At 40.4% G+C, this 25,978-nt stretch overlaps 1 protein-coding gene across 2 annotated transcripts in view; it reads right to left on the reverse strand.

Moving 5' to 3' along the window:
- Positions 1 to 25,978, reverse strand: part of CMSS1 (cms1 ribosomal small subunit homolog) — a 223,527-nt gene that overhangs the window by 3,477 nt on the left and 194,072 nt on the right. For both annotated transcript variants that reach the window (XM_059493008.1, XM_059493017.1), the window contains 8 exons: positions 17,282 to 17,382; positions 12,553 to 12,624; positions 8,819 to 8,948; positions 6,111 to 6,170; positions 5,313 to 5,415; positions 3,835 to 3,895; positions 2,918 to 3,005; positions 1,213 to 1,301 (listed from right to left, as the gene is read on the reverse strand). In XM_059493008.1, the coding sequence (XP_059348991.1) occupies positions 1,213 to 1,301; positions 2,918 to 3,005; positions 3,835 to 3,895; positions 5,313 to 5,415; positions 6,111 to 6,170; positions 8,819 to 8,948; positions 12,553 to 12,624; positions 17,282 to 17,382 (704 nt within the window). The remainder of the gene's footprint in view (positions 1 to 1,212; positions 1,302 to 2,917; positions 3,006 to 3,834; positions 3,896 to 5,312; positions 5,416 to 6,110; positions 6,171 to 8,818; positions 8,949 to 12,552; positions 12,625 to 17,281; positions 17,383 to 25,978) is intronic.

Raw genomic sequence — 25,978 nt, forward strand, 5'->3', positions numbered from 1 at the left:
TTACAGAACTGGAAAGAATTGGGAATTATCTTAGAAGGAGTGCACAAGTGATGGATGGGTCTAAGTTGTTTGTATCCTACTTCTTGTCAAAAGAAACAAAGAAAGAAAAGAAAAGAGAACTGTCTGCAGATTTACTCATGTGATGTTATTTTGCTCTCAGGTGGAGAAACATAGACGTTTGGCCATAGTTTTGTTTAGTTTTTGAGGAAATTTTTCACTGAGTCACAGCATATGCTGAGTTGGAAGGGATCCACAAGGATCAAGTCCAAATCCTGGCCTTGCACAGGACACCCCAAGAGTCACATCCTGTGCCTGAGAGTGTTGTCTAAACACTCAAAGTCTGTCAGGCTGGTGCTGTGACCACTTCCCTGGGGAGCCTTTTCTAGTGTCCAACCACCCTCTGGATGAAAAACCTAACATCCAACTGAAACCTCCCCTGATACAACTTCAGGCCACTCCCACAGACCCTGTCACTGTCACCACAGAGCAGAGATCAGTGTCTGCCCATCCTGTCACCCTCACAAGGAAGCCATAACTGCAATGAGGTGTCTCCTCAGCCTCCTCTTCTCAAGGCTGAACAGCCCAAGGGACCTCAGCCCCTCCTCACAGGGCTCTCCCTCGAGGCCTTTCTCCATCCTCATGACCCTACTTTGGACACTTTCTAACAGCTTTATACCCTCATTATGTTGTGACCAGAACTACACACAATATTCCAGGTGAGGCCAGATTCAACTTTCCATCAACCAGGACCTCCAGGTCCCTTTCCAGGGTGCTGCTTTCCAATGTCTCATTCCCCAGTCTGTCTGTATATCCAGGGCTGCCTCATTCCAGGTGCAGAATCCAGCACTCCCCTTTGTTAAATTTCACACATTTGGTGATGCCCATCTCTCTCATTTGTCGAAGTTTAGGACTCTGTACAAAGTCCTCCTGCTGAGGAACTTCCTAGGGACAGGTAGAATATCCATGGAGCATAACCAGGTGAAACTCACAGCACAACCATAGAAGTCACAGCTGTGACTTGCAACAGAAAAGGAAAAACTCTTTTTCAGGAGATTATTTTGAGACCCAGGAGTACAGACTTCTCAGTCAATGTGAACTTCTTTGTGTTCCTTTCCCACTGAAGACAGCTTTACAGAAAGAAAACTTTACTGACCAAGACCTGAGAGCTACCAACAGAAGTACTTAATACACAGAATAGAACATATACAATACCTCAGGGATGTCCATCATTCTCCTCAGTTTCTGATCTCTCCAGTTCCAATCCAGAATCATATATTTCACAGAGTTTAAGCACAGGGCATCTAAAAAGGCAACATAATTTTTATTACCAAGATAATATTACATGTGCTTATCAAAATGATTTTTGGCTTTTACATCTTTTGCTGTCTGTTTCCAAGGAAACTAATCTTTGAACACTTAAGTACTGCATTTGATGCTTGGAAAACTAATGCACTGACACTGCAAACTCCCTTAGCCACATAATCTCATGCCTTTTTGGAAGATAAAAACAAAAGCAGAACAACTACTGCTGCCAGACTTGTCAAGAGCTTAACATCCTGCCAGAAAGTAATTCCTCAAGCTTCCTTTTGATGAAACCACAGGAATTGAATTTCCACAGCTGATGTCACCGGTAAGTTACAAGGACCCTAACCTGAAAATTGATGTTAACAGGAATAGACAGTGTTCAGCAATTCACAGGACAGGGTGCTCTGTGAATATGAGTCAGGTCAGTGGTGCTGCTGAACAATTTCTTTATCCTTCAAATAAGTGGTGTTGAAAAAGAAGGTCCTTTCTGAACTTGCTTTTCAGAAGTTCTCCTATTTTTTTCCCTGGTCTTCTACATGATGCTCACCATTTTTTCCCATCAGTTTTGATTCCTCTCCCTTCCCTAAGTGTCCCAGCACTGCAACACTGAACTGTCAAAAAAGAACTAGAACTTGGGATAAAATTTAATATTTCCAGGCATGGGCCATCCACAGCTTCTCTGGCAACCTGTTCCAGTGCCTCACTACTCTCATGGCAATGTGCTGATGTGCTGAGCACCAACATTTAATCTTGGTGGAAGCAACAAAACATTACTCCTGCACTCTTTTGGAAGGAGCAGTAGAGTCCCAAACCCACTGCCTGATGTCCCTGACCAAGAGACCACAGTCAGAGCAAGACAGTGTCTTGCATAAGAGGAATAGAAAGAATTGCCTTATCGTCTTGTCACTTTGTTGTTTCTTTTTCTTTGTGTACATGCTGTCTATTGAGTAAGTAAAAATACTCAAAATTTAAAAGATTTAAAGAGAATAATTACTTTTATTACAGGCAAATGAGAAATAAGATCAAATCAGCAAGCAGATCTTTCCTACACCCCTCACAAAAGTTTACACTAAGCTCACAGTAACATATGATACAGTGACTTCTGCCACTGTTCCCTTTTGATCCACTTGCAGTGTTTGGTTTCCTGGAGCTTTAAATCTCACACTATGGTTTTGCAATCACTTTCAAGTCAGCATAAATCAGTATTTCTGCCAAAAGAGGAAGTCCCCCACCTCTGCCTGCTCATTACCTGACTTTGTGTGCATGCTGGTTTTGGTTTAATTGGGGCAATTTCACTGAGCTGCCACATAGACTCTTAGGCTTGCACAGGGAGCAGGAAGAGGGAATAAGCACTGACTGGCAGGTGAGAGGAAGCATTTCTCTGCCTTTCTCTGCTAATACTGGCTTATGCCAACCCAAAGTGATCATAAAACAAAATACCAGAACCCTGATCTTGTTTTGACTGACATAGCACAAGTGAAGAAACAGAACCATACAGTTTAGTACCCAAATCTACACATTCATGTCAACCTCAAAAAAAGCAGTTTAAGTTTCACTTCTCATGAGACCAAATAGAAAATGCCAAGGGAGGAAACTCTCCTTGTTCTCCTACCTTGCTCCACTAGTGCCTTTACTCTCCCAGGAGTTCCAACCCCAATGTGGAACATGCCTTTCTCCAACATATTCATTTGTTCCTTTATCTAATTTGAAGAGAAAGAAAAATCAACAGTAAACCCATAATTGTCTTAAAATTTCTTCTCAAGGAATTGGAAATAAATTCAAGATCTCATTGTATTTCTTTCTAGAACACCATCAAGTAACAAATGATATTTGCCTTTCAAACTGTCAGATGATTATATCTGGAAGAAAGTTTAAGAAACATAGCAAGCCAGCTGGGCATCACACTTCTCTAGAGGTTCAATCTTTTTTAACTTTAAAAATCTGCTATTGCACCAACTATTTTTGGAGGTGAGAACAGCAAGAATCCTTCAGCATTTAAACAAATGCTCTGGAATACTGAAAAACTTGAATTAACTCAGAAATCCTTCAAGACGAAGATACTGGAAAAAGGTGAAATAAAGCAAATGACATTTGCGTGTTTGACAGCATTTATATCGAAGGCCAAATGTCCATTCGTTATTCTCAATAATTTGTGCTTTTTAACAGGTGTGGATACTGGGGATCCAGGCATTCAATTTTCAGAATCCAAGAGTGGGTGGTGGACAGTTTGCTTGCACAGAGCTGTGTGTGTGAGCCTGCTGGCACTGAAGGAGCACCTGATGGGGATGTGAACAGTGGAACTCAGCAGGTGCACCAGCATCTGCATTCTGCACAGGGTTGCACCAGAGCTACTGGAGATGGTGCTTAGTGAAATTCTTCCCACTGCAGCAATGGGCTACCAAAGGAAGCACTACCTAAAGCAAGGAACTTCATATGAACACTGTATGAAAGGCACTACTGCCAAAGGTTTTAAAAAGAAAATTGTATCACTCTATTTAGCTGTTTACTTGCTCTATTAAAGTTGCCTACCTTTATGTGCTTTGCAAACAACTTGATGACTCTGCAATCTCCTTTAAAGGCTGTCATTGACCTAATAACAAAAAAGAACGGTGAAGTACAAGAAGCAGGGCTGGGCTTAAGACCACACATGAGGAAAGAAAAACCAACTGGCATTTCTCAATACATTTGAGACACACACAGTCCCCCAGTGAATTCTGGTTGTACTCTGAACACTGTGTACATTCTTGTTTGCTACTCATCAACAGAGATCAACAACTGAACAGACACAGTGGAAGATACCAGGGCAATATTGTTTAGATAGATTGTCAGATAACATTTAATATTACGGCCTGTGCTTTCACAGCTAGCTTAGTTCAAAACTGGTTAATCACCAAATCCTAATTAAAAAACAATTCAGTTACTGAGATAAAGGCATTAATGAATATGAGTGTGTGTGCAGAAAAGGAAGGATCTGTGTATGGATAAATCTACATTTCAGACTTCCTGCAGCATGGCTGCTGGGACAACCTAGGCTGCCACTGTCTTTACTGCAGACATTATCCAAATTCCAATTAACCAAACGAATTTGTTAGAAACCTTGACTTGTTTTTCTGACACTCCCTTTTGGCACACCATAACAAATCTGTATGTATGTATGTTCTGTATTCATTAAACACAAGACAGCATATTCAGTATTTGTTGAATGACATTTAAGACAACTTGTTCTGCATGCTTCTTGCAGTGCAACACATTTCTAATTTGCAAAGCTACAGGTTTATCTACATCAAAACCACCCAAGTCTCAGGTGCTAGTCTCTGCATGCATGACTGGCACTTATCTGCCTTATCTATGCTTATATCTGTGTCATGGAATCAAACTTCCCAAATCTCCATCGCAGTTTGTACTGACAGTTAAGTAGGGTCAAGACATAGAAGACAACCATGAAATTTGTGATGTATCCAATTCATCAGAGTCATCAAAACTTCTGCATGAGAAGTGGGAGGAAAGAGAAGGGGAAAAAATGGCGACAGGGCACACTGAAACTTGTCATCTCTGCCCAGCAGTTTTGCCAGCCTGAGCCAGCTGAGAACACTGACACAAACCTGGAGGCACTCAGGCCAGACACACCTTGGCATCTGAAATTCCATGTCCTCACTGCCTTTGATGCAAAGCCTTGACTTCTAGTGGTGGATCATGATGCTTTTTGGGCTTACTCTGTTCCCAAGTATAACATGTTCCATGTTTCCCCTAAATTGATTACACTTTACTTTTGGTTTTTAACAAAAGTAAAGCTTCCCAGGCAACTGAAGTCCTGAGCATTACTTGAGTCCAAATCCGAACACCATGTTCCCAGAGTTTAAAGAAGGAAGGGATATTACATCAGTTGGAGGCAGTGAATTTGCTGGCTAGCAGAGGACAGTGTCCCAGTTTTGCCTTTTTGCCTGTGGTTCCAAGCCAAAACTCCTGACCGGCTGCCAACCTCAACACAGCCCTTGCTGCTGACATACTTGATGAGCTCCAAGGAGCGCAGGGCAGAGCTGCAGAGAACCAACATCACCACTGACTTCTTCTCCTTGTGGTTCCTCCGGAGCTTCGCCCACTTCGGACAGACTGCAATGGAAAAGACCTTGTAGCCACACAAAGTACTAAATGCCACAGTTTTAAATTACTAGAGTACATGATGAATGGTAGCCAGCAGCAAGAACACACATGCTGACTCCTCTGAGTTCTGGAACTTTGGCATCGCTTTTGTATTTAGTCATGGCTGAGAAACTGGAAAATGAAATGCCCAAAATAAATAAAATACAGAAATATCACATAACTGAAAAAACTAGATAAGCATTAACAATCAACAGTTTTTAAGGTGATGAGCTTATTGTCTTCATTTGCCACATATGGCAATTTGTATCAGAGAAAACCATCTGCAAAGATACATTTACCAGACCAGAAGTTCTACATAAATATACAAAGAAAAAAAAAATTCACTTGGTTCATGTCAGCAGACAGCTGCAGGACTTTAATTCTAAGATAATACATACACTTACTCATGAAGTCACAATAAATTACTGACAAATAATCCCTAGAAATTATGAGAAAGCCTAGAACATTTTTGATAAAAAAAAAAGAAAAAAGTTATAAACTAAATAAGAACCAGAAAAAAAGACCTGTCATTAAAAAAAATTAAAAGCCTTAAAGTAATTAATATTTCATAATAAGCAATATTTGGAGCTACATATAAAATTGCAGTAATATTGCCTTAACTATATTTTCATACAACTTTTATCCAGACCAACATTTAAACTCACTTTCCTTCAGGTATGAAGAAAAACTGTGGGTAAGATCATTGGCTGGCAAAAAGCAGGAATCTGAAAACATACAGGAAAAAATATTTTTGTGGTGTATTTTAACAGCAAAGGGAGAACATATGTTTGCAGTAAAACCACTAGTTATGTTGATGGAATCCCACCTTCATAAATCCATCATCAATAAATTACCATTTCTGAAACAAAAATTAATGTAGAAGAAACTTTGTATGGGTTAAATCAATGAAGGTAACATCTCTGAATTGCAATTTCTTTTTTTTCACCCAGCCTGAAACCTTGAATACTGGGCTGCTGTACAGGTGTGATCACATGCTTTAAAGAAAGTTTTCATATGTCTTTGTCACAATGAATCAAAGCCTCAGCCAAAAGCCTTACACCCCTAGACTGTTCCTCCAATGTACCTGAGATGAAATATGTTTGTACATCCCTCAAATGATTCATACTGTGTAAATGCAAGAATCAACGAATAATTTACTTGTCAGTAAGTTAAGTTTGTTCACCTTCTGGTCTTTCATATTGTGGCAATCCACCTAACTATATCAACCCTAACAGCAACACCTCCACAGCATTTTCATTGCTTTTCTCTTTCTCCATTTCTTGCTGACTTCTTTTCTCTGGTCACTGTTAACAGTGTCTTTTAAAAGCACTCTGTGGCAGACATGCCATTTAATTTCATATAATGGCAATGGAGGTCCTAACAGGTTCTTTGGAAGGTCCTTTCTCATGCCTATACAGAAAATCAAAGTTCTTAAAAAGGTGATTAAAATTCCATGGTCTGAAAACTTGACACTGTTGTTAAGGGCTCTTTCCCTGATGGAACAACATGCTTTTGCAGAGCATTAACAATTCTTCTGTCCTTAAAGACTAACATATTTGTCACCATCTTGCACGAAGCACAGCCCCTCAGGGTGCCAATGGATATTTGCTAACACATTTTCTAAACTAAGGAGTTTTCTTCAAAGACATTATTCATGCTCACATGGATGGTGCACTGTGCTAATGCTGAGAGCATCCATCCAAGATCTCCATCAGAACAGACAATGCAACAAACTTGCTTTGTAGCCAATGCCTGGCTCTAAGTCCTGTCTTGCTAAAACCTTTTATTTTGCACTGATTCCTATTAAATCCTGAGGCTGACATTTACTGGAACTTGAGCTTCAAAGGAAATAAGTATGTACAACTGAAGCATCAGCAGCTGATTTACTTTAAAAATCATGTTTAAAAGATGCACTTGATGCTGGTAGGGATGGGCAGGGGCTGATCTTCTGAATACATGTTCTCATTAATGACTGACAGCTCAAGAGGTCCTTTCTGAAGGACACAGCTTCAGTCACTGACTCCTCACCAACACTGCAGTATTCACAACAGTTTTAAATAGAAGTTTCAGAAGGGGGGGAAGAAACACACAGCTCCAGACTGCAGCAAGAGACCATGCTGACTTTCTGACCAACCCTGACCTTCTGCACTTTGCCAGTGAACAGGGACACACCACTCCAAAGTAGCTGCTTGTTATTTACTCGGTGCTTTGACGTGAATGACTTGACAGCTGTACAAGTTCATAAACTCCTTGGCACTCTAAGCCTTCAACTCCCAGCAAAAAAATTAAGGAAAAATATAGCCATCCAACACATATGGAAATGGGTGACTTCAGTAGCCCAAAGGGCTCTTTTAACAAGAAAGAAACCAAACCAATTTATTATTTCCTAAAAATCTTATATACCAAAAAAATACTTAACACAAGCTTTTCAAAGAAATCTATATGGGATTTTTCCAGGTTTTCTTGATCCAGAAACAAAGCTGAGACTGCCCCACAGAAATAATGAAGGGTTCACCTAGAACCATGGGGATTAAGGAAGAGCACCTAGAGACAGGTTTATGCATTAATAAAGCAAAAGCACTGCTGGACTAGAAGGCTCCTGCATTGGGCACAGGTCACTGACAGTTCAAGAAGTCCCAAAGGTGAGTGCAGGTTGGTTACCAGGCTGCTGCTGTTCATGAGCTCTACCAGCAAATAATGGACAGTGTCTGCACAGGAGAGGCAGAGAAGTTCAACACTGCCATCATCTCCAATGCAACCTCCAATTGACAGAAGCTAAGCCTGCTCTGTCTTGCTTTTTGCCTCTTCTATCTGGCTTTTAACTGGAGGCAGGATACCAGGAACAAAAAGGGTGCCCATGGCTAAAATTTGGTCACTTCACACACGAACCAAAATTATCACCTCAATTCATGCCACTCCCTGAGTAACCACTGCATTCAAAATCTCATACCCATATGAGAATGATGCCTCATTATTCCTTTGTCTATTTCTGTCAGCCCCTTATTATGCATTGACTCAGATAATCCCAGGAACAAAATACATCTCTCACAGCATCTTGGGAGCTACTATTAGGAATCTTAAAATTATTATCAGAAAAGTCAGCTTCAGAAATGAATACTTTATAATAAAAGGAGATATCTAAACAATGTTTCATTTCCATTCCTCCAAGAAACCTCGCATTTATTCCAAAGAAACTAACATTTCAACTTAAACAGCAAATTAATATACAGTAAAAAAGAAAAATAAGAAAATATTTTCATTAAAAAGTACAACTCGATTATGCCCCAAAAGTCTTCTTTCCTCTGCAGAAAAAAAAGTCAATAGTATCATGAAAAAAACCCATTATTTACATATTAAATAAAGGATAAGTTACCTGACAGCTTTAATTCCTCTATTTCAATCACAGAACGGTTTTCACCAAAATGTTGACTAAGCAGATTTTGTAGATCTGCAGGGACACCAGGTTTTGGAGCAGATTTTTGCAGAATATCAGAAATCTTCTTCTAAAAAATCCAAGTAAAATGGTTAATATGCTATTTCTATATAGCTCTTTGGCTAGCTAACAACACTGTACATAAATGTTCTCCATATCTTTATACAGTTATATCAGTTTAATTATGGCTTAATTGGGAAAACATCTTACAATGGGATAAGATTCCCTGTGTCTTTAGAAGGAATGCAGACTTCAGATGCAAGTTGAGATACTTACATAGGATGGTCTGTGAGCCTGAACATTAAAAATCTTGTGCACTCACCTGAAATGCTGCTGTAACAAAAACACAACTGAAAGCTCTTTTTGAGTTTTGCTATTGCTACACTTTAGTATCAGATTGAAAGTTCAGGCTTTTTTTCCCCTTATTTGTTTTAGTTTATGATTCTCAAGGCATATCAACAGGAATCTAATATGTGATGTGGTTATATTTTGATTTAAACAGGGTAACCTTCTATCTATATTTGGAAGGGAAGATGGTTACCTATATGCACAGAATACCACACCAGGGTGATGAAAATTTGTTAAAACAGCAGAACCACAGGTCAAGCAGCAGGAACTCACAGCTGCTTTGCTCTCCCACACTCTAAGTTTTAAAAAAAAAAATAAAAATTTTTAGAGACTGAACATGAGTTCATAATGATTGTGTTCTGCACCTTAGGAATGTTACCAAGTAACAGGTCTAAATTCTCACTGAAGTGACAGGATTGCTGTATTTTTTGCTGTAATTAAATGGAATATGTGGTTAGAATAGCCCAAGGTTCCCATTGCCAGCACTTAAGAGAAGCAAATGATAAGTATTTTAGAAAACAGCAAATTTGCAAGGACAGAGGCAGTCTGGAGAGAATGACAAGAATGTGATGCCTCTCTAGTTCTTGCTGAGATGTGTTTAGATTTTGAAAGGACAGTTCAAGGTTTCTCAGCTGTGTAAGCTCAACTGAACTCGTCATCAAGGGGTAGCATAAGTAGAGATGAAAAGGAGCAGAAGGGTGTGCTGAGGATGGAACAAAAGGGTCTGTATTTTTGAGGCAAAGTGGGATTTCACAGAGATGAGGTGGATCTGGAAAAATTTTTGGCAGCTTTGGAGGGATGGTGGGTACCTTTAGTTTGGCAGGCTGAGGTTCAGGACAGCAAAGATCAATCAAAATTTTGAAGAGAAGTATGTCAGGAACTGTAATGTCAGGGACAGACCTTCTTCCATCCATTCTTTCCCTCGCTCCATGTCAGCACCTACTTCCTCCTCTCTTCCATCCCCCATCATTCTGTCTGTCCCTCTTGCCCAATACACCCCAAACACCCCAATAACAGCACCATGAGGGGCAGAATGCTGAACAGGAAAGGGCCATCTGGGGGCTGCCAAAACAGCAAAGGCAAGGCAAGCACTGCCTCTCTCAGCCTTTCCCACTTTGGCACTGCCTGCTTCAGCCCTGCTAAAAGCCACATGTGGGTTTGCAAGACCCCAGCTTTGGCAGTGGGAGACATGGAGATGAAGTGGTTTTGCCTTCCTCTCAGTCTAGCTCTGGCCTGGTGCAAAGCCCTCTGCAGTCCCTGGAAGACTTTGTGGAGGATCTCTGGCTGTTCTGCAGGTTTCTGCAGTGCTTCCATCCGCAGCATTCCTTCCCAAGATTCCCCTTCACTTACCACTGTTGTATTTTCCTGCCATGGAACATGTGCCCTCCCAAAGCATGACCAGAGGCTGTGGGAGCACAGCCAGCCTCTCTGTGAGACCCACAACCAAACCTCTCCATTGTTCTTCCCAACAACCCCAGACATTTCTCCCCAGCCCTGCCTCACAAGCTGCCTGTGAAATGACCCACATTTGGGAACCTCTGATTTAGCAGACAGCAAGACAGATCAGGCTCATTTTACCTGGTAATTCAGTGTAATTCACAGGACTGATACATTATTCATTGTGCCACTTGGTTCCTTCAAAAAATTATTGCCCTCTGGAGGGGAGAAGCCTGATACAATGAGAAATTCTTTAAGAGCAAGAGCAGGGACACCTGAGCAAACTCTCTTCCTTCAAGGAGTGCTGTGGGGAAATGTTCCTCATGCAGGAAGTTTTATTATTTTTCTTTCAATTCATTCCAGATGCTTAAAAACAAAAGGGCTTTCCCCCCTTTTTCGTTACTTTTGGAGACGGCACTTTGTTTGGAAGCCACAGATCAACATAATAAATGTTTCCTGATGGGATTTTTTGACAAGCTGTGTATGTCAGCTCAGGGGCCCACTGAAAGCAAAGGTGTAAGTAGGCAGCTGCTGTTGGCCTGAGAATGGGGTTCCTTGCTAGGTGGGTTTGCCAGCCCCTGCCATGGCATGCCTTCACTCTGGCTCCAGTGGAGTGAGTGCTGCACTCACTCTGCCAGAGCCACATTGATAGCAAAATCCCGCTCTTCCTTCTTCCCATTCCCTGGATGGTTAAGAGGGCTAACATAACATAAAAAGGCCACCCCTCAGCCTTGTGAGGGTGCCAACTATGCACAGTCTGTCCCCCTACAGAAAGACAATTAATATGCCTGGTGCCAGATAATCTCCATTTAGACTGCAGGGTGTGTTTGTTGTTGTGGGTGAGAATGGAGCATGGCCAGAGGGACAATACAGAGTATTTATTTATATACTTATGCAGAGAGGAAAGGAGTGAACAAGGACAGTCCTTGGCTCAAAAGATGGAACAGCAGCTGGAGCCTGACCACACTGTGGGAATGGGTCACATTCTGCAGCAACTGAAGTTCCACCTTTCTTCCATACAGTCACCCTTTCCTGGTGGGCACCAATTGCAGGTGGGGTGTAGACATACACAACCTGTGGCAAAACCAGCTGCTGGTTTCTCTCGGTCTGGATTGAAGGCACTTGAGATGGCAGGTCATGTTCAGACTCAGGTGTTTACTGTTTCTTATCAGTAAAACAGTCTCACTACTGTGAGTTTGGCAGTTTTTCATTAGCAAAGCACAAAATGGGTAACAATCTCTGGTTACAAGGTCTTTTAAGACTAAACTATCAAATTAAGAACTGACACCTGGATTATTTTCCCTTTTAACCCAATAACTGATCCCAAAGATCAATGGGGACTTTTCTGCCCAATCACAAAATGCTACACAAACCCAAGAAGAAGAAGGAAGAAGAAGCATGAAGAAGAAACCCAGGACAACACCCTGTGCCTCTGTGCCCTCCATCTTTCTTCCATCCACAGCATACTAAAAATCCCAAAACCTAAGTTTCTCACCAAGTGATACACCTACACTACTCTCTATAATCTATTGTGCACTTTTGTGGATTGTAGTATATCTTGAAGTCTAGGAAACTTTCTCCATTAATGAAGGTCAAAGTCAGCGCTCCCCTGGGGGTCAAGGCACTCCACAGCAGAGAGAGAAATATTCCCAGTGCCCTGGGTTTCCACAACAACCCTTGAGTGGAACAGAGACAATGCCACAGGTCAGGTTGGGAATAGGTATCTCAAGTAAGATTTAAAAATTAGGAATTTCTCTCCTTCTCTAAAAGAGGTTGCAATATTATGACCATGTTACTTCTCATCACCACGGGGTTGTCCCCATTCTGCACCTTGTAGCAGCATTTAAACCCACTTGCCAGACCCCAAACACACTCTGGGACACTCATACCTTCTTCCTCTTCTTTGCCTTCACAGCACTCTCTTGCTTTTCTTCAGGCTGACTTAAAAAACACTCTGTAGGCTGCAAAACACATTAAAAAATAAGTAAGGAAAAAAGTCACCAAAGGAAGGCAAAGGAGGTAAGAGGAGATACAGAAATGATAATGCTGGGCTAGGAAAAAACAATTAAAACTGAACTTCCCCACCCTTAGAAGGAATCAAATTCTTACAGTTATAGTAATTTTGTAAAGTAAAGTAATTTTGGAGTTGAGATTGCTGTTGCAACCAAGAGAGGGAATAAAAGAAGAGAAAATTGAAGCAATCAGGGTGTAGTCATAATTCCATAAAATGGTGAAAAGCAGGTTTTAATACATCAAAAAAAATCACAAGGTAAATATGAACAAAATTTACCACTAAATTTATATTTTTTAATCTCTGCTATTGTGAATGATAATTTTTCTAAACTTTGCCAGTAGTGTTCTAAAATAACTGGGTCTAAGGTGATCATCCAGAGAGTAAAAATAACATGGAACTGGGCAAGATTAATTAGAAACAATCATGCTCTGAAGTTCCTTCTACACTTGTAATACAAAATTTAGGAAATCATGTTTCAAATTTGTCCTACCCCATTCTTGCTTTGACTTTTCATAGCTGGCAGGGTCAAACACACACAAGAAAAATACATGATGCTATCATTAACCCTCTTTTGTGCTTGAGTGCACAGGCTGAATTGGTCCATTTGTACCAGAGTCCCTGTTCACATAATCCAGGGCTAGGATTTGACCATAACCACCTAAAATTGTCCAAAACAGAGTAAACAAGGCACAGACTTCTTTTGTTTTGAGTGTAGCAATTCTCTTGCCTTTTTAGGGCCTTCTACCTAATGGAAGTGTACATTTATCTACATGGACAGGCTTTGGAACTTAGTAAGTGACTTGCTGAAGAGCAATGGGAAAATAGGCTGAGCTGCAGGAAAATGCTCCATGCCACGATGATGCATTTGGCTGCAAAACTCTGCTCTTGTGAGAAAATGTGGAGAAGACTCATCACATGGAGCATTCCAAAGCTCAGGAACAGCAAATCCAGCACTCCTCCCTGGGGAAAGCCTGAAGGAAAAGTATCAGCAGGAAAGGGAGCCTAGCTGAAAGCCAGAGGAGCTGCTCCTGTGTTGCCTTGGGAAGGCAGCTTCAATCAGGCCAAGAGGGACAAAGGAAAGCAAAGAGGAGTTCAGAGTTTCTGGGCCTTTCTGAGCCCTCCCTGCACTGCCCCACCTTAGCAGGAGGACAGTTCATGGCAACCGGTGCTAAATGACCCAACCCAGCACACTCCTGCCTGTCCAAGCCAACTCTCACAGCCTTATTAGGAGCATTTTTTGAGGTTTAATTGTTTATATTATGCCTTCTTTTCCTCCCTACTCCCCTTGCTAAATTAGCTATTAAAACAGATAACCACCATGCTCAACACAAATAAATGACCTCGTACTCTCTGTGCTGTGATGCAGCCCCAGCCACTGCCCTTGCCAAGGTGGGAGTATTGTACAGCAGTGGCTCTGAAAGGAAAGGATTAGGAATTGAAATGTTAAGGATTGAAAGGAAACTTAGGAATTACCAGGGAAGGTTTGGCTGGGGACTTGGTACAGCTAGCAAAGCACCCTACAGCTACAGCTGGAATGTCATGCAGCCTGCATCAAAACCCATGAGAAGTTGTGATAGGGATTATATCTTGCCTCAACAACAGAATTCTGCCCCTGTGATTTTCTCAGCTATAAACAAAGATTATCTTCACTAGAAATGAAGGGAATGACTGCAAGTGGAAACTCACTTTAATTAACAAAAGTCTTCCAGAGTTAATATAAGTTTTCTTGCTTTATTTTTGGTTTGCGGCTATTTTAAAAATCTCTGTCCTGACTCTAATTCAAGTGTTTTTAAACCACCACCATACGTTTCTTCATTCCTATCCCTATACCATTAGCATTCCCAGACACTGAGACTGAAACAGAGCTACCCTCTGCTCTACTCTTACACATCCCAGCTGTCCAGAGATACTTAAAGGCCATTAGCCAGGTGTTTTAATCATAAATTTTATGTTCAACACCATCTTTTATGCAGAGAACAAGCTTTTGCATTGCTTCAGTCAAGGGCTACCTACAAGCAATCAAAAAGTCAGAGAAGGGCCAACCTGAAATTCTGTCCTCTAGTAGAGTTTGATGGTTCCCTATCCCAGTGCTGCTTCCAGCATACTGAAAAATGTCACTCATTCACTTTGGGCCCATTTCTCCCTTCTTATACATCATGACCTGCTTTACATAACTCTGCAAACACTCCCAACTCGTATCAGTAGGAGCAAAGAATGACATGTGCCACACAGCTGAAAAAATTTCTCTGAAATAAAAACCTTCTCACTGTTAAGCCTTCATTCAAATATTTGAAAGTACCACCCAATGCCACGGCTTCCTTTTTGAAGGCACTATGTAACCTTTTCTTTCAACAGCCACAGAAACAGCAGGTATCACAAGCACACAGCAGGCTTGTAGTCAAAGCTTTGCTTCCTTAGAGAGAAGCATGTTAAGACTCAAAATTGCCTCCTTTACACTGCATATATATATTTAGGCATAGTATAATATGCCTAAATTATTAGCCCAGCAATAGTAAATCCATGTTATTCAGACATTAAAAATAGTGACATAAAAAGAGAAATTTTGTGGTGGTGAATGGCTGTAAACTTACATGTCTTTGATGATCTGCAGTCTAAACTATTTTTTTCAGCATCTGATCTATCCTGAACTTCTGACCCTTATCCAAGCATTAGTTGTCTACCTACTCATGCAATAGCTCTTTGCATGCCACCCTTAGGAAAAGGTCATTTGCATGCTTTTCTTATGCAAGACACAAAGCAGACAACCACTGGTTTTTGACACTGCTCCCTTGTGCTCTGTGTTTTTATGCTATTTTTACATGGAAATTCTTAAAATGCAGAAAACAGGAAATTTGTGCCGAGACCAGTGATTTATGAACTAAAATGTCATAAATTCCTTGTTTGTTAATCATACACAGAGCATAAAATATTTCCTGTATTATATTTCTAACAAGCTTTTTTTCTTTACACGTTGCCAAAGTGATGGGAAATTCAAATGTAGAGTGAAAACAGTCTTGCATGTGTGTGAAAGTTTACATTCCAGGTCAACCACATACTCTGACTTTTGGGGTTTGTGACAAAGTAAACACATCACTGCATCACTCAGACTGGAGAGAGATCACTCATTTCACTGTTAGCCTGAGGACAGCCTGCAGACATGGAACATGGATGCTCATTACTCTGTTGGGGTGTCTCGTGACAGGCTCTGAGGTGCCAAGTCCATTGCAGAACAACTTCTAGCCTCTGAATAAGGCAGTGTGAGTAAAATGGGTTTTGTTATTTGCACCAGAACTACAAAACCACCAGCTTTCCATAAATAACTCTGATTTGGTATGTCTAAAAGACTGGCAATAACCCATCCATGACTTTGAGCTCCATAAAGCATTTCCCTCTAGCAGTTTCACATCTAAACATCAAATCACCTGATTCCAACATGCAGGCTGATATTCTTTATATGACAGAAAGAGCAATGGCAGGTGTTCTGCTACAGCTGAGCAGTGCCAGGCTACCTTGGTAAGTAACTTGTGTTGGCTGTCCTTTCTAAGGTTCTTATAAAAAGGGTCAAGCAACCCTTCCAACCAAAGTCTTAACCTACTACTAAATGCCTAAGTGAAAATGGTGATAAAAGGTGGCTCCAAGAGAATTCTCACCCCTCAGCATCTGACCCCCTGGCAGAGTATGTACAAAGGCAATACAGCCTTCTCCTGTACTGCTTGGTTCTCTTTCCTAATCAAAACATTGATCTCATTCAGAATATTTGGATCACTTCACCTTTGGTCTCTTTGGAAAGACATCCAAAAGCATAGTGATTGCTATCATGTTGTTTACACTTCTCTGTTACAAAAAGGGAACATCCCTGCAAATGGCTTTCACTTGGGCAGTTGCCTAGGCATTACAGAGTGAATTTACTATTGACCTTGGGGTCAAAATTGATATCCATAACCTCAAGGAGAAAGAGCTTCCAATGTAATTTTAGCTCTCTGACAGCCACTCAGTCAATTCTCCTGGGTGGTATGAGAAAGGCAGAACAAATTTACCCTCAAACATGAAACTTCATAAAATCAGCCAACCTCTAGATGACTTTTTCCCTCAAACTGGGGTGATGCTGATGTTCCTTGGCATACTCCACGTAATGCTGAACAACACAGTTCCTCTTGGCATTAAATGAAGATTTTAGCAGTGCAAGGGTAAGAAAACATCAATCCATGAAGACCTAAATTCTTTTTCACTTGGACCTTGAACTGGGGACATGCTTGGGTAGATAATCTGTATAACAAGTAAATATGGCTTTCCAGACTTCATGTGTGCAGGGAAAGGGAAAAATTGCAAGGGAGGATGCTCAGTAGCACCATCCAGGCTTGTACCACTGGACAGTCACTTTGTAGGACAGGCCTGGCAATCTCAACTCACACAAAACAAGCATGAAGTTCTTGCTGAAATGTACTAGAATGTGATCACTTCCAAATAAGGCAACATAATTTAAAAAAACCCAAAAACTGAACAGATGAGAGAGAACAGATCAGACAGAAGAAAAGGACATTATGTTTCCCTATGCATTATCTAAAAGTATTATGTAAAAGTAAACAATTACTTAATTTACAGACCTGCTTTCTTTTCTTTTTCACAGCAGGTTTGGAATCTGAGTCTTGACGTGTTGCTGTCCTGTTTTCACTTGCTTTTTCAGTAGCTTCATCATCTGAAGGATCTAAGCAAAAACAAAGAAGAGTTCTTGTTACTGTTTTTCAAATCCATTCACCCATCTTTGCATTCAAAAACAGGTATAAAATCTCTAGCTGAAAGGTTGTCACCATAATACAATCTCACAAGTGGCAATAAATACCAAATGCATTCTTCTTGCTAAGTTTGCTGATACTTCTTTCATAATAAAGTTATTTCCTCCTACTAAAACAAGTCTTGCAGATGAAGGAAAAAAGATCCAAGCAAACACATGCACAAAATCCCTATTCCGAATTCACAAATGCCTTACTGACACACATTAAAGAGGAAAAATTACAAGGCAGGTATAATGTTCTATTGTATAAAAGATATGCACACTTCCTGCAAGTACATTGGAATTGTGTCTCTTACTTCAGCAATAATTAGACAAAGGCACCACTCCCAAAGTTTGAGCAGAATGTCCACAAGACTAAAACACACTTATGTTTTAAAAGACAACTAATAAAATTCAGGTGTCTCTACCCATTCTCTTCTTCATCTCTTTTATCTACAGAGAAACTTTGGGGAAAAAATAAATGCACAACAACAGCTCCCTCCTACAGTGTTATAATAGTGCTTCAGATGTATTCAAACATAGACTTTTCTATTAGGAATTGAGTTACTTCCCTGATTATTGCCAGAAGTGTTTTCATCCATCAAACTGAATTAATTCAACTTCTGTAATTAGAATGTATCTGCCCAACAGGTATTCAGTCATTATTGCAACCTCCTGTATTCCAAAGCTGTAAATTCACAGCTTCAAGATTAAGTTATTTATTTTGAAAAGAGATGAATAGAAGGATTTCTTAAGTATCACCTGAAGTATAGATGATATATCTGTGCATCACTAGTTGTGAACAGAGTAAACTGATGGTCAGAGAACACGAGAGAGAGAGAAAATCAGTTATAGCTGGTATTTACAAATTCCATGTTGAAATAGCTATCTACTGAAAAAGGTAAGTGAAAGGATACATGAAAAAGATGCAAAAGAATTTTTAAGCAAAAGGTAAGTAAAGGCATCAAAGAGGGGAGGGAAGAATCTCTATTAATCCAAAAATGTAGCATTATATATTATATGGCAATCAGGCACTGGCTTTAAAAATCTTAATGTGACAGAATGGGTAACAAAATGGTACATATTTATTCCTAGAAAAAGATACCATCTCATAATCTTCACTCCTTTTTCCCACCTTGAAAAGCCTGTGTAACTGTCAACACCCTAAAGTTGGGGTCTGACAGCTCTTAGGAGTTCAAGAAAGTTTAGGAAGTTGAAAGATAGTAAAGAAAATCAGCTTTATTTTAGGATGTTGGATGCCATTTGCCATGAAATCTTACTTGGTATAGACTAGATTCTTGGCAAACCACAAGAGCTTTAGAAAGAGAGCAGCAACTGAGAAGAAAATTTGTTTTCTGTTCAGTAAGAGACTAAGAGACTCCCAAGTGAAGAGGGTAGATAAATATGTTAATGAACTTAATTAAAACCAAAATAAATGCCATGGAAGAAATGACAGCACTTGTTTGCATCTCAGTATAGGATGAAATCATTCTGAAATCTTAAAATAGGAATTCACCAAGAAAAGCCCTCATTTTCCAGCTCTAGAGCAAATGCAGGAATGTGTGCAGTAAGTGAACATCACAAGCTCAGCTGACCTGTGTGTTTCACTCTCCTTGCAGGCACAGCCTCAATCGGAGCTGAATGGACTGTGGCCACACGAGTGCCAGAGCCCAGGCAGAAATGATGTGCCTAGTCCTGTACAGCCCAACATGTGGCAGCAGGTGAACAGGGCAACAAAGAAATCTCAAAGTTTGTTGGACAAAGCTTTTCCTTGCATTACAGAGCAAATATCTTTCTCTCGAGGATGTCCAAGTGCTCCTGTACCATTGTTCCACATTGCAAGGCAAGATGTATTCTATTACCATCTGTATGGAGTTGTCTTTTGTCAAGTGGGCAGTTTTCCTTCTCTCTCTCTGAATGATCTCAATCACTCCTCCCTCTGGGGATGCATCTGCTGATAACAGGCTATTGAATGTCACTGCATGACTGATAAGAACTACAGCATCCCGTTGTGAGATGCTCTGCCCAGAGGGAGGAGCCAAGCATTCTTACCCAGATATAATCTGGAGATTCTGAAACACGAGCACAGCTTCTCCACTGGATTCCCAGAGGAACAGCTGCCTCTTCCACTGGATCTTCAGAGGAACACTACATCCTTTTCTACAGGATTCCTGCTCCAGCAGAACCACACCTGACACTCCAGGAGCACTGCAGCCACAATTCCAATTGGAGTGCTACCAACACCCTGACCCACAGGGTGTCAGGTTGTGTTCTGACTCTGCCAGTGTTGTTCTAGTGTACTGCATTGTTTATTTTATCCTTTTATTTTCTACCCCAATAAAGAACTGTTATTTCCTGCTCCCATATTTTTTGCCTGAGAGCCTCTTAATTTAAAATTTATAGCAATTCGGAGGGGTGGGGAGGGTTTACATTTTCTATTTCAGGGGAGGCTCCTGCCTCCCTTAGCAGACTTCCAGACCGAGACAACCATATGGCTGTCCCTGCACAGCAGCAGATCTTTCCTGCCTATTCCCCCCCAAAGTCACTGAGCAGTTATGTCCCCCAGCCACTTTGGAATCTCAGATACAACACTTTGTTAGAAGAAGCTGAAAAATCACATCATTCAGCATACTCCAGAAAGTTCAAAAGGTGTCTTGGCAATTCAGTGTTACCACTGGCCATTACCATGGTCTTGTTGCCCTGTGGATCACCCTTTCTCTGGCAAATTTATTGAGCTGTATCTTGGTAGAGCAGCTTCTGTATTTAAGGGATCCATCACTGACTTCTGTCTCATTTGCTCTGACTCCAGAGGTACTGAAAGAGCAGCCAACTTTAACACACACCAGCTCCACACCCCTGGGGTCTTGGACGCACTGCATTGAAGCAGGCTGTGGAGAGATGATATAAATGAAGTACATCAAAGAAATCAGAATTGCCTCTTCATCCCTCTTGCTCACTGTGCTTGAGCCTCAAACACCCATTCCAAAATGAATTTGCGGATATTTCACTGAACTGAACTGCTGTGTGAGCTCTTTCCAGTTTTTCACATTGAAAATAAATTAGAATTGCATCAAATAGATTCAGGGGAAGCTGCCTGTGATCTGCAAGCATTTCTTCTGAAATCCCACTTGGCATGCTCTGAAAGGCAAACAGGAGTTGTGTAAGTCTTAAATAACCTCTTCTCTTTCTCACAACTGAAAGACATGCTGCTAGCAATAGCAATCTAAAACTGGACAAATGGTTTCCATGATCAGAAATAGCCTGACAATGTGCCACCTGTTCACTGCTCATTTGAGTTTTGGACAGCACTTCATGGTGCAATGTCCTCTGCTCTCAGCAAGAAGTGAGAGAAGAGGGCACAGACTCAGACTCAACAAACATCAGATCAGATTTGAGCACCTTTCTGCAGTATCTTTACTTCATACAACTGGAGAACTTTCTATCTATTCCAGAAACAATCACCCACGTCCCAGTCAGGACAGCAGCTCATCTCAAGCTGTAATTGCTTGTGACACCATGTCAGCTCCTGTGATGACAGCAGCATTTTGTTACAGGCATCAAAGTACCACAGGCCAGACTCTGCCAAGCATGCTCACATTAAACTGTGTACCTTTCTCTGCAAATAGTTACCTTCATGTCAGTGGGGTTACTCACAAAATAAATCATAACTTGATGCAAATCTATGCAGAAGCTCAGAGTTCACCAGCATGTCTGTAACAGACCAGCACTGTTTGCCCTGCTCTGAGGTGTTGAGCTTCCCAGGAGATCTCTCTCTGCCAGAACAGGAGAATTCACAAATCCTTCCTTAATAATAAGCTGGTGAAAATGCAGAACCTAACTGATTAATACAAAGTTGACTTTCATCTGGCTTGAGGTGCAAAGGAGTGGGCAGGCAGGCGCTGACAGGACACACTGCTTGCAGCGTGATGCTGTTGAGCACAGCAATTCTCTGCCTCTGCTTCCCTGAGACTTACACCATTTACACAGCCACAAGGTCGTCCAAGGCATCAGAACAGTCACAAAGTGCTCTCAATAAGGAAAAATAAATGGGAATTCCACAACTCTCCATGTGTTTTGCTTTGGTATTACATCAGCAGCATGGCACATACTAACAGGCTTCCCAGTCATGAAGCATTTATATTTGATCTTATTTTGAACCATGCAAAAATGGAAAAAAGCCATTTCTGCTTCACACACACACACACACACACACACACACACACACACACACACACTTCTTCATTTATATCAATCTCTGTTTAAAATCATCCAGTGCACTGGTTTGTAACTTCTTTCAAATTTAGTACTAACATATACATGTAGTCTAAGCACATCAATATGTGTACTAATTATACACATGTAAACACTCCTATTAATACATACACAATGTAAACACTCCTATTAATACATACACATCTGCATGTTTATACACATTCACATAAAAAGTACAGAGATATTTAGATAATTTAACAGGTTCCCTCTAATAATCACCTTTATTAACTAATATATTCACAGCGAATGAATATTTTTTCATTATTTACTGTGGTATTTTTAAAGGCAAACAAGACCTTAATGATATAGGATGTAATGACATGTGCTTTGATGTGAATGCAATTTTGTTCATACTAAATATCTGGTACATACAAATTTGCATTTGCTAAGCTGATTCACTCCTTCTGAGACTTTTGTCCTTAACATGCCACTTTTTGACTCTGAAATAATTAACACAGGAGTTATAATGACAACAACATAAATAATTAATTCCTGTAAGAACCAAGACTGACTGAAAAAGTGAAACTCTTCTAGGCATGACACTTTCTAATGCCCCAAAATAAACAAAAAGTTATGACTGAAAATAATCTTAAAATTCTTTGGGAAATGCAGCTTGTGGTTCAAGCCAGCCTACGTCTGAAATAAAGATAAATGCAACTCAGAGAAATTATGCCAGCCATGGAAGTCTGTTACAAGACAGGAATATGAAGAAAACAAAAGGAGATTTTTGAGGGAGGAAGGAGGTAAGGTTCTTAGAATTCTTCATAATGTAGGGAGAACCAACATGTAATTAAAAAGAAAACTTGGAAAAGAAATATGTTGTTTTGTATACATATCCAAAGATAAGTGAGAGAATAATTTCTGTTAGGTTTTTTTTTTTTTTTAATTTGGTTTTTTGTTTTGTTTTGTTTTGTTCTGGAGCTAAGCAAGATCAGGCTTGATTGGAGTCCAAAAGGCTCCCAGTGACAGAGGCCAGTACAGGACAAGTTCAATTCTTACCACTGAATTATTCTCTGTGACAAAATTTGAAGGGAACCTGTTTTACATGCCCACAAGGGAGAATCCCTCAACTTTTATTTGATGTATCTGTCTGCAATCAGACATATTCTGGGCCAGAAATCCCTGGTTTTTTCCCTTATGCTTTCATCAGGGCATAGTATCAGTACTAGACTAGAATTGCATGAGAACAAAGTTTGTACAAAATTTATTATGCCTCTCCCATCCCTTCTCCTCTTTCTGATTTCCATCCTTCTCTGCCTGTTCTAAAACTGTCTCATATCTGAAACCATATTTTAAATAAAGCCTCTGTCCCCTAATTTTTAACCAGAAGTTCAGTACACTGTGGATACAGGTTTTGTATTTGTTATGCTCTCTTTCTAGTTTCAGATATGTTACAGGAAATTATGTGCTTGTCATTATTCTGCAGGTGCACATAGTTCAGTTTGGGTGTGCTGTGATGGATTAATTTCAGGCTGATTTGTAACTGGTCTTTTTATTTACTGGTTGATTAAATTGTACTGATATGTGTTCATTAATCTGGGGCAAAATATTTAAAGTTCTCCCACCTCTAAATTCAGTAGATTGAAACACATTTGATGCCAATTAAAATGCCAAGTGTGTTGGGCACATATTAAAACTTTTCTTAATTGCCATTCTTCTATGGGAGGAAGGGAGAAGAGGGGCAGAGAAAAAAATATTCTGATACTTCCTTATTATTCTCAGTTTTGCTATTAAAAACTGGCCTCAATCTTCAGTGAATCAGATTAAGTAATCTCAAGGTCAATGCACTACTTGGACTTTTTCTCACTGCATCTCTCCTGCATGTCCCATCAGGTACACACAGTGCAAGGTCAATTAAGTTTCTGTAAAATGTAACAGCTGTCAGCAGAATTGGCTCCCAAGTCGCTGTTCATCCTTGCTCAGCTGAGAGGGCTCCTGTTGCCAGCAGAGTTGTGCTGACCACAATAGCTGGGCTAAAAGTGGCAATGACAATATTTTACAGCACACCCCTCTCCTGGAGGCAGCAGAGAACTCAGGGCTCAGGTCCTGCCTTGCTGCCCTCCAGTACCCAAACAACAGAGGAGCTCTTGTAAATGCAGCAGGCCTGGCTGGTGGGCTGGCTAACTAAGAAAAAAGGATTAACATACTTCCCTGACAAAAGGGAAAGGTTCTGCATAGGAGTGGGAGAAGGAGGAACAGAATTCAGCACTTCACACAGTCCAAACCTAAATTACTCAGCTGTATGTCACCAGCCCAGCTAACCCCAGAAGGAGGATCTCTTTCATGTCTACCAAGTCAATCCTCCCTAAATTCCCTCTCTGTAGGCAGTGGACAGCTTTGATTTTCCCTGTTGAGAAGGCTAAGAATAGCTTAGATACCCTGGAGCCCATGGTGTAAAGCCAACTGGGCAAGCAACAGCCATGAAGCTCTTCTGGGGACTTCCAGATCACAGAATGGCTAAGAATGCAAATTTTGTTATTAATATGGTTCTTCAGACAAATTGCTGGCTATTTATCATGGCAATACTTTAGAAATTTCTAGTAAATAAAATAAAAAATGTTAGATACAAAAGCAATCTGTCCTTGGGAAGATCACCACATAACCATTGCATCAAAAATAGTCATGACAGTGTCAGCATCCTTTTCTTTTCTCTGGCTAAATTAGAAAGGGTCCCCTGGAAACTCAAGAAAAATAAGTAATTCTCCCCATCACAGACATGCATCAAGTGCAGTGAGTGGCACAACTGAGAAATCTAGATGACACATTACAGAAAAAAAATCCCCAAACAACAAAACATCTCCTTACCTCCTTGACTAAGGGTCAGCAAAATAATTTAAAGCAGTAAAGTAAGACAAGATCTAGTCTTAGAAATCAATACAAGAACATATTCTCACAAGAAATGAAAAAATAGTATTTAATTGTATAAAAAGACATAATATTACAGCTTAATGGAAAACTTAGGCAATTTTTGCAGTTTAGCTTTTGCAAAATGGTCACATGAATCACATGAAATGTCTTCATTCATAGGGCCTTCAAATATTTGGGTATTTTGACCATTTAGAACTAAAGAGGGAACACTGAAGGCACTGGTACCTGTTGTTGTCACTAGGGAGCACAAAGCTGCACAGAAAGCTCTCTTGCAGGTTATTACCAGTTAGCAACCATTCCTCTGACTTTACCAGCCTGCTGCAACAGAGACAGAGCTGCATTTCTGCTCAGGCTGAGACAACCTCCATAGGAATTACACATGGTGCCAGGCTCCATCCTCCCAAACCATGCACAGTCCCCCTGGTCTGGGCAGTTCTGCCTTCCAATCACTACAAACTAAGGAGACCAAAACAGGTGCATTCCAGCACAGCAGTGAGTTTTGATGTCTGTGAGGATGCCTCAAACTGCAGACTTTACCTGCCAAGGTATCTGAACAAAGGTATTTCCAAGTGTGTTAGTGAGGCACAGCTGAGGGGCTAACAGTGTGGGACTCCGCACAAACAGACACAGTCCTATCAAAGATTCAAAGGAGCTTCAGCTTTGTCCCCACAGGTAACATTCAGATAAATAAACTTCTTCACACTCCAGCCAGGCTAAGCCTCTGCCAAGTCACTTTATATGAATTCCTGTAACAGCTCCTAAGGACTGGCAAAAACTTGCACTACAAAGTCAAAGACAACATTCTTCTGGAAATGCAGATCCTTTCCTGGGGCAGTTCTAAAGACATATCTAGCACAAACAACTATTTTTGCCTGATAAATCCTGTGACAGGATATTCAGTTAGTCCTCTCTTCTTTACTCTGATGGATAATTTAAATTTAAATCACTGTCCATTCAATCAAAAAAAGGTCTTAATAGAATAATATCAAGTTTATTTTCATTATACTCTGATATGATAAAAAAATGGTTTTTTATCACAGACATAACTATCTGCAATGCAAGAGATTTCCCATAATACATTTCTAACAATTACATCTCCCCTTTTTTAAACACTTTAATACTCAAAACAGGTACTTACAAACTAATTTCTGACATGACTTGCTGGCTGGGAGTGAATTAAGAGACAAAACACAGGGCATATCAGCGAATAAGATCAGAGGAAATCCTCTGTTGCATATATGTAAGCACAGGAGAATAAATTTCATGTGATCGAGACTAAGCCCAGCTTGTAGGATAGCTACAACCTCACCCTCTTCATAACTTATTCATTGTTATATTTTGCCTGTAAGACAGAAAGATGGTAGAAAAGCCACAGAACATGATTGATCAG

This window comes from Ammospiza nelsoni, chromosome 2, assembly GCF_027579445.1.
Source record: "Ammospiza nelsoni isolate bAmmNel1 chromosome 2, bAmmNel1.pri, whole genome shotgun sequence".
NCBI classification, from domain to species: Eukaryota; Metazoa; Chordata; class Aves; order Passeriformes; family Passerellidae; genus Ammospiza; species Ammospiza nelsoni.